At 39.4% G+C, this 9720-nt stretch overlaps 1 protein-coding gene across 1 annotated transcript in view; it reads left to right on the top strand.

Moving 5' to 3' along the window:
- The first annotated feature begins 730 nt into the window (after window positions 1-730).
- Window positions 731-9720, top strand: part of CMIP (c-Maf inducing protein) — a 61907-nt gene continuing 52917 nt past the window's right edge. The window contains exons 1-2 of the mRNA XM_017741026.1: window positions 731-855; window positions 9276-9326. Coding sequence (XP_017596515.1) covers window positions 742-855; window positions 9276-9326 — 165 coding nt within the window. The 5' untranslated portion in view covers window positions 731-741. The remainder of the gene's footprint in view (window positions 856-9275; window positions 9327-9720) is intronic.

Here is a 9720-nt window from a genome sequence, read left to right as displayed (position 1 = left end):
ACAGGGTTACTAACAAGGAGTTTCGTGTTTAAGTTTGTTTTCCTCCAACTATTGGTTTATGTTGTACATTTTATTGCAAAATGCAGTTCCTTATTTATGTTTTAATTGTGACTTTCATTTTAAACTGGAGATCAGCACACTCGGCAGGAAAACAGTGCTTAACTATAGGCCGAGATGAGTACCTTGGTTGCTTTGCTTTTGCTTGAGTCTGAAACTTGAGTTGGAGCCCCAAGAACCACTGTTAAATGAAGGCGTCTGGATCTTGATGATGTAGTTGATCAGAATTGCAGCTGAGGAAAAGAACAAGGATGTGTGGAATAAAGCAACCTTGCTATAGGACAGTGTTGTTGTGTCTCTGTGGTTGAGATGCTTCTTCATGCATTGAGAGCGTGTTCTTGGCCAAAGCCCTTAGTAGCTCAATTCAACCTGGAATTAGGTTCCATTGATTTTTGGGTCCAGGACAGTCTGACATTTGTGTGTTTCAGGCACCTTGGTTTGGTCTGGTTTTATTTTAATGTGAGTGATCTTAACACTTGAAGGAATTGGAGGAAGGTGCATGGATGGTTCTCTCTGTTGAATGACCTGGGGAGGAATTTTGCTTTCCAATTAGATTTTGCAGATATTTTCAACACCAAGAGTAATTCTGGTAGTGCTGTTCTTTCTTTGAAATTGTGAAACTTCTGATAGCTAAGTAAACATTTTTTCCCCTTCTCCTTTGTTTTCTTGCAGCCAACTGGGTACATGGAAAACTCCATTTCCTACAGTGCTATTGAAGATGTTCAACTGCTCTCCTGGGAGAATGCCCCTAAGTACTGTTTACAGCTCACAATCCCAGGGGGTACTGTCCTACTGCAGGTACAGTAAACATAGAAGTACAACTTTCTTTCTCTCTTACTGTGAATCAACTTCTTTCTGCTTCCTGTGCATGAAATCTTAATTAGATGGACTCAGAAAAGGCAGAGAACTTGGTACTGTCACATTATCTAACCACCAGAAAATTTTCTCAGGATGATAGCTCTGAACCTCTTTGTAGTGTTTAACAGTCAGAATGGAAATTTTGGGCCACAGTGATTAAATCTTCTTGCTGATTTTGTGCAGCAAAGTAGTGCTCTGTGTAAAGGCACATTGATACAGGCCTGGAATGATTGTATTTTTACATATAGTCCTATTCCAGCATGAAAAAAGTTTAAAATTTCGTCCTTCAATTCATATAGGAAACTCAGAACTTGCACTGGAACTGACAAGATACCTATTTTTAAAAGATACTCAATCTTCACTGAAATATTTCAGTGTATTTTTATGGATGTCTATATATGCTGGTTCTCTAAGTGTTGTTTTCAAACAGAAGACACTGTGTTTACATTATTCCAGATTTCTTCATCCACTTGTGAGGCTTTATAGACCCCCTTAGGTCATTGCAAGTTTTAATGACAGAAAAGCACTCCACAGCACTGAGCTTTGGAAATACTTTGGAATAAGTAGGAAAAGCAGCTGAAAACCCGGCTGCATGGCCCCCAAAGAACTTTGAAAGGTCATAATTTAAAAATACGAAATTGACTTCAACTTAATTCTTGCATGGTTCTCTCTCACGTTTCTCAACGTTGTTTTGAAGATAGTTCCTGTTGCCCTTTGGGATTTTACTTTTTCAGTTGATTGTACAGCCACGACTATTGTGTATATGTATTTCATCCAGGTAGGACTGTAAGGGGAAGGCAGGAAGGCAAGCCATGATTTCCCAACAGCTAGATTAGGGTCCTTGTTATTGTTGAAATGTTCCTTGCCTAATGCATTAATGGAATTAATTAGACAGAAAGTTGTCTAAATTTCTCAAGTTGGATGATTTACTTGTGATAATTTTGATTCTGCTTTTTCCATAAATTTCTCTAGTGGTGCTAGCATTTATATTTGTATCTGTTTCAACAGATGGAATAGTTACACCTGCCTTTCCAAATTCTGTTTCCAAGTCTTTATTCTGTAGTTTATGGAAGCTGCCTTTTTGGGTCTGCTTAATGGGAAACAAGATAAAGCTTGAACCCACAGCTTCCTCCTGAGTGGAAAGGAAATTGATAGGGTAGCCAGGCTGTAATCTGGAGCAGCCTGACATTTTGTTTCTAAAAAAAAAAAAAAAAAAAAAAAAAAAAAAAAAAAAAAAAAAAAAAAAAAAAAAAAAAAGGAAAAAAAAAGCCAACAAACCAAACATATAAATAATTAAGTTTGTGAAAAAGCATCATCTTAGCATGGATACTTTTCTATTTTCTTCAAAAAGATTAGTGTCTTTATGAGTTACATAAAGAAGAGGAATGAGCTGGACTTCTGTTTATTGCTGCCCAGCTGAGCATTCTGGATCAGATTACATTATAACTATGGGAATTTCAACATAATTCAAAATAAAAACTTTAAAAAATGTTTTTAGTATGACTTGGTCCTTGGTAGTATCTTGATTCATCAGATGTGGTCAGATTGGAGGCAGTATAAAATTAGATTTCCTTTATACAGTTGTAATGTGTATTCACAAATCCAAAACAGTTCTCAAAGTTATGTTTAGTCTGCTGAAGAAATCAAGTTGAAAAAGCTTGTAGTTGAGTTCAGCAGAAATTCTCTAGTATATGTAACAAAGAGTAAAGGTATCCAAAAGACACCTTCACTGAGGAGCTGAGAAAGTAGCCCTTGCATAGTTCAGTTATTTCCAGATTTCTAAAAGACTTCAGTGCATCTCTGGGAAATTGTGACTTCCAGTTTTTTATGAAATTCTTCTGCCCTGCTAATATGAGCAGCAGCATGCTCTGATGTAATGTCCAGCTCTAGTATCAGGAAGTGTATGATAGTGGAGCAAGTCAAACTAGTCCAAAACATGTTCCCAGTACTGTTCTGAAGTGCACTTTTGGTGAAATTTGTATTTTAATTTTTTTTCAAAGCCTTTAAATAAAGTGTGTGTGTATGTATATATATGTGTGTGTGTGTGTAAAAATGTTTAAATGAACTGTTTTGACTACCTCCCAATTTATTTCATATTTCTGATTAATATGAATTTTATATTTTGATCTATGTTTTTACATTAATACCATGGGATATTATTGACATGATTTGACATAAAATGAAGCAGTTTAGTACTTTTGAATCATAGGCTTTCCCAATTTTTCATTTTTGAGAAAAATTTAAGATTCCACTTTCTGAAGGCAGTGTGGATTTATGAAAGGCTGGTCCTGCTTGACTCAGCTGACCTCCTCCTGTGACAAGGTGACCTGCTTAGTGGCTGAGGGAAAGGCTGTGGAGGTTTAGATTGGCTATTAGGAAAAAATTCTTCACCAAAAGTGTTCTCAGGGCACAGGCTGATGGGGAAGTGATTGAGTCACCATCCCTAGAGGTGTTTAAAAGATGCAGATGTGACGCTTGGGGACGTGGCTTAGTGATGAGCTTGGGTTAGACACTGGATTTGATCTTAGAGGTATTTTCTACCTAAACAATTCTGTGCAAAATGCCACAGGAGAGTCCCGGTCCATGTTCAAGTTTTCATCCCCTCTGTCTGCTGTCACCAGGGTCTATTTCTGGCTTATTAGTACACAGGAATGAGTCAGTGAGGGAAGAGTGCCATTACCTATCCTTACATCATCCTGAAGCCCTTCCATGGCAATACTGACCTATCCCAACCTATTTTAACACATGAAATCTGACAGGCAGCGCCGGAGGTGGTGCATCTCCTCTTAGGAAATCGGATCATGATAACAGGACGTGTCCACCTGGGTTTCGGAGGAAGACCTGGTTCTCAGGCAGCAGGCAGCTTAATCTGGGCTGGGTTCACATCTAAAAGTCATTTTCATGTGTGGAGTTCTTCCCACTCAGTGTTTGTTGAATGAACACAACTGTCTGAGTGTTTCGCTGCCTGGCATTTGGGGATTTCCATTGTCCCATGTGGGAGTCACGGACAGTAAGGTTTCTGGGGATCATAGACTGTCAGTTTTCTAGACATGCTGAGGGCTCGTGTTTTCTTTCCCCCTGCCAAATGATGTGATCCCTGGTCCTTTCCATGAGCAGTAATCAAAATCTCAAAATTTTTTTTTTCTTCCCTGAAGTTGGGATAGCAGGTGTGAAAGAAGGTGTTGCTAAAGCTAGCTCATAGGCCACGAGCTCTTCAGGCCAGGAAATAGGAGCTAAATTTAGCTTTTGATGAAGTGTGAGTTCTTTAGTATCAGGAATAGCTGGGCCTCCTTGAGCTGGGCTAGACTTCTGCTCTTCTGCTTTCCCTTTGTCGAGCACAAGGTGTGATTATGGTATTGTGTGGATGATTATGAGGACGATGCTACCCTTGGTAGTGAAATAACTGGAAGAACCTTTTGAAAGAGATTGAAAAAAACCTTACAGTATAATTTCATGAGCTGCTGTGCACCAAATGTAGGAAGACTCCCAGGAAAAAGGCTTTGGTATTTCAGTCATGACAGTACTGCCTTGCTTTTCTGTTGTGTCCTTTCTTTTAGCCTTAAAGCCACCACTTCCATCCCTATCGCTCGTGTTGTTTTATTCATTTCTTGGCAATCAAGTGTAGTCAGAAGGAAAAACAAACAGAGCAGGAAGCCTTGACAAGCACAACAGTCACACGTTCAGCTGCTCGGTGCTTGAGCACGCTGTTTGTGCCAGGGAGTCCCCACGGTAAGTGTTTCCACTGGGTTTTTAGTAACACGTTATTTTAGTCTCCTTGGAGAACCTGGCTTTTGTTTTAAGTGCAAGTCCAGCCAGTGCTGCTGGTGTGGAGAGGTCATGCAAGGACCACAATCCAGGAGAGGCAGGGAATATTTTAAGGAGGAAAGTGGCATTTCTACCAATTCCCAGCAACTCTGTCTGTACCCTGGGTTAAGCCAGAAGAGTGGCAGGTTTCCCTTGCAGGTCTGCCCAAGTCCTGGAGGTGCAGTGCTGGGGTGTGCATCAGCAATGTGAAGGTTTTGTACAGCTCTGTGCATGCCATGGGACTTGGCTTCCTGCAGCCCTGGGACGCTCCACTGTTCCTGTAGCTGATAATAAATGGGGGCAGAGAAGCCTGTGCTGTTTTATGAGTCCCAGTAATGAATATCAGCTGGAAAAAAAGCACAACAAAACCCCCATCCTGCTGACCAGAAAGCAAGCGAGGGAGAGAGAGAAACAGAATAAACTCATGAAGAATCAAATCCAGAATCTGGGCCATCAAATCCCACTTATTACCACATCTTTTCACATGGCAAAATCCCCTAGAAGTGTATGTGTGAAGGACGCTGTTGTAAGGAAAAGCTTGGGAACAGTTTGCTACGTGGACAAGCCTGTTCTTGTACTCTTCTGCATAACACACATGCCAAGTAGCAAGGGATGCCGTGGTGGTAATTTACTGTTAAAGGAATGGCAAAGGTCTTCATAATTTTTAGAGTGCTCGGTTTCTTGCAGTTTCAGGTGTTCTGTTTCTCAGTAACACGCAGATTCCTATTTAGTCTTCTCCTTGCCTGGGTACAAATTATTGCAGGGGCTGTAACGCTGGTGTGAAGCAAGTGTTCAGTTTCCTATTTTTGTGAGCAAAAAGAAAAATCTGCCTTTAAAACATTCACTGCTTTTTAATAATAAACTTGTATTCCTACTCATTGACTAAGAAATGAAGTACTTGGGGTGCAGAGCAAATACTTTTTCAGCAGAGGTGTAAACTTACTCATACTCATGTTGACCAAAGCTTTGCATATGCAGGCATTTAATCTCTTGCAGTTTTTCTCCTGTGAGCAGTCTTTTTAAAGCAGGTGAGTTTAATCCTTTGAGTAAAGTTTGTAGTACAGCTGATCCCAGGTGGCTTTTCCTCTCTGACTGAACCTTTACACCCCAAAAATGAGAATATAAAATCCTTCAGAACACAGTTCCAGGATCAGTTAATCTTAAAAAAAATACTGCCAACAGTAGGTGTTCTTAAAGTAGATAGTCTTCTTCCTCATTGGAATAATAAATAAATAAGAAAAACCTTCCCTGTGCGGTCAGAATGCCCAGTGAAAGCCTGGTTTAAAGTCTTTTCTGTCTCATTTCTCTTTTTTATTGTACCCTAGAGCTGAACAAATATAGTAAAGTATGCCTTTAGCTGGAGTAAAAAACTGTAGGTGTCAGTTCCCAGGAAGTGATGATTTCAGTGCAGAAAGCCTGGGTTCCATCAATGCACCTCAGATAAAACTGTCTGTGTGCAGCCCCATAAATGAATTTTAGTTCCCTCCACTGCTTTACACTTTGGTGCTTGTTGCTTAAACTTCAGAAATATTACCCATAATAACCCAAATGCTCGAGTAAGTCAGTGCCTGCAGAGTTGGCTGGGCAGCTGAGCATGCACAAGAGCCTGGTGGCTCTTCTGTCATCCTGGCATGCTATGAACTCACTGTTCTTTTGTTAAGAAAGAAATGCTCCCTGTAGTCCCTTTTCAGTGTAAGCCTGAAAATGAGGAGGGAGGACCAAGACATGCTGTGCAAGAGTGAGATCTTTGTTTTCCTTTGCAAAAGATCCAGCATTTCCTGCATATTGCTGTGGTTTTTCTGGAGTCAGGTGGCCAGAAGGGTGCCCTGGGAAGATTAGTCCCTGCTGCCTGGGAGAGGTGGGGAGGGCTAGTGGCAGGCAGCTCCCTCAGGACAAGGGTAGTTGGGGTAAAGCGTTCAGTTTGTGCTGAACACGGTGCAAAGAGTGCTGGTGAAATGGCCACTGATTTTCCAAGCTTCTCTTACCACTGAGTCCTGATCATTAGAAGTGTGGGGATTTCCTAAAGGTTTGTTTTTCTAAATTGTGTTCACTTTGTCATCTTTGTCTTGAAGTGGTCTTGAATAACAGCCTGAGCTCTGCGTGTTTAGAGTCGTTCAGACTCCTAACCCAGACTCAGATGCCAGTTTGCTTGATCACTTCTCTACAGTAACTAATTCTATTTGTAGACAGTGCTTGGTCCCACACTTGGAACCCAGTCACTTTGCTAATTTTACTTTTAAAATGCTCTTTGTATATTGCTGCCATAGAGTTACACAAGTCTTTCCTTTGCCAGTTTTGGTTTTGTGTCTTGCAGCATTCTTCATTTCTTTTCTCCCCCAATATTTGCAGTCCACTTGTGCCTCCTCCTCTGCATGATGCTGTTGTCCTCACTAATACTTAGGGCTGCAGTCACTTGCACAATCTATCCACACAAAATATTCTCTAATTATTTGCAGTGGGTCTTACAAGCTGTACTACTGACATCATTGAAGTAGGAGAATAATTAACAGTTCTCAGTTTAGGGCTTCAGCATTGGCTCTTGCTTTCAACTTCAGTGTCAGACCAGGGACTGAATCAGGCTGACATTTTGCCTCTTTGAGTGAAGTACTTCCTTTTCCTTTTGATTTTATTGATTTAAATAACAGTATCTTATTTTGCATAGGTCCTATTAACTCAGTCTTCCTGAATTTTTAAGGATGTAGTGGATGTGTACATTGCAATATTATTGGTGCAATTGCTTAGTATATATCAAGCCTACAAAAACTTCCAGTTTCACTTATTCTTTAAAGGGCTTTGATGCTAGCATTTGGAAAGGAAGGGTTTTGTTCTCCTATATGAACTAGTTTTCTCCTTAAAAAAAAAAGAAAAAAGGTTCAGTTTGAAATTAAAATTTTCAAAGAAGTCTGGTGAGGTTTTAGAGCATTCTGTCTGGGCAAAGGTAAGAAATATCTAAGTATATTTACTTCATGTCTTTTTAATTATATTAAAAATATTCTTCTGCCTTTTGGTGGCAAATTGTTTTTGACCTTTTCATTGTATTAAAATACAGTATAAAGTATATTGAATTGAAATTTAATTCTATAACATATAGGTAAGAAGTCTGTCTTGTGTTATAATGTACACATATACATAAAATATGGTGTAAATAACAGAAAATCATTAAATACTGGCTGACCAAAATATCCTGAAAATCTGCACTCCAAACGTTTTTAAAATTTTTCACTGCATGCAAAGAAAAGAAAATAGAAAAGGAAGTTTTTTGTTTCCATTTGTAGCAATTTCATATTCTGATATGTCAGCATTCTTCTTGAAATGGAAAGTTTTGGGTAAATTCTGTGGTCAGCCAAGATTATTTATAATGTATTTATTCCTGCTTTATTGCCTCGACATCTAGTGGAGGAGCAATTGATTCTCATTAAGATATAAATAAATAATATGTAATTCATATATGAAAGGATATTATTCCATTTAATTGAGAGTAATCAGTCCAAGTCTATGTCACTGAGCCATCAGTAGCTGACCTTGAGATTAAACACGTTTTTGGTAATCATGTAGCGTTTTAATTCTGGTATTCCTGCCATTATCAGTGAACTGCACCGGTGTTGGGAGATGAAATATGTGTGGTGTGGATTTTGAATACTTGCCTGAAAAGATGTTGGGGAGTGAAACTTGATAAGTGATGCTCTAATTTTCAAGAAGTATGTGCTTTTTGACTGGCAGAGAACCTCACTTTTTTTTTTTAACATGGACTTAGAGGCTATCCTGTAATTTTCACTGTTTTTGTAAAACATTTTGAATTGTGAGTGAAAATTGCCCATTGGCAGCGTTGAGGTGGAGCTGGAAAAGCCAAAGGGCATCTCTACCCACTCAAATATTTCAGACTTATGTCACCTTGTTAAGGCATGCGTATTTACGTCACTGTACATGCTTTTATATTTTTTGATACCAAGCCTTTTGACCTTTGGGAGTGTTGAACTATTCCTCCATTGGCTACGACCTGGCTTCACACTGGGAATTTCTGGCGGCTGAGCTTAATGCAGACAAAAATGGGTGATGGCTGGGAGTGATTATTGCAACATTTATGCCGTTGCTGCAAACAGTCTGTACATGTATCTGCACGTCTGTGTGTGCTGTGCTTCTCACTGTTTTAATATCACTGAAAGAGCTAAGACATTATTTGAATTGCTTTGGGGCCAGCTGAGGAGCAGGGCAAGAAGAGAAACCAGAGTATGGAAAAAACCCACCCCTCCTAGTAAAATGTCAGCCCATGTTCCTACTCTGCTTCTAGTGATTAATGGCAGAGGCAAATGCCCTACAGACATTAAAGATCTGACCCACACCTGATTGAAATCAGGGAGGATTTTTCACAGTCTTTGGGTTGGACACCATTTCATAGGAACTTAATATTTTGTAAGGTTTTAGTTCAGTATTTTATTATGCAGCAAGGTCTTTGTGTCACTGCTTTCTGTGAAAACAAACTGGTTATAATATACAGTGCCTGAGTGACCTGAAACACTGGTAGAATCTAATAAGTCTGTAACTTTTCTGTATTGCAGGCTGCAAACAGTTACCTGAGGGATCAGTGGTTCCATTCTTTGCAGTGGAAGGTAAGTTCTGCACTTGATTTTCTTCCTTCTCTGCCTCCAAGAGTACCTTTTAGAATTCCCTGTTTGTTCATTGTAAAAGCCCTGAATGGCTAAAGGCTTTTCTTGCAGAAACCCTGTATCAGAGCATGTCTGCAGTTTTAACTTGTCTGTGTCATGAATGAAGTGGACAAATTAACTTGTTACACAGCCCAGCTTTATCAACATGTGACTGGCTTCAAAAAGTAGATAGGCAGTAAATACATGTTTAAACAGAATAGAGATTGGATGGTTTTAGTTGTACTGTGAAGTGTAATATGCTACAATGAGTACACCTCATCATATCCTCTGGACTTTTGGGATATTTTGAGGTTTTTTGTTTGTTTTTTATTTTCCTGAGAAGCTAGGGAGAAAGAGT

This window comes from Corvus brachyrhynchos, unplaced genomic scaffold (assembly GCF_000691975.1).
Source record: "Corvus brachyrhynchos isolate BGI_N302 unplaced genomic scaffold, ASM69197v1 scaffold26, whole genome shotgun sequence".
In the NCBI taxonomy this organism is placed as follows: Eukaryota; Metazoa; Chordata; class Aves; order Passeriformes; family Corvidae; genus Corvus; species Corvus brachyrhynchos.
The sequence above is the reverse complement of the archived record's forward strand: the minus strand, read 5'-3'. Positions and strand labels throughout refer to the sequence as shown.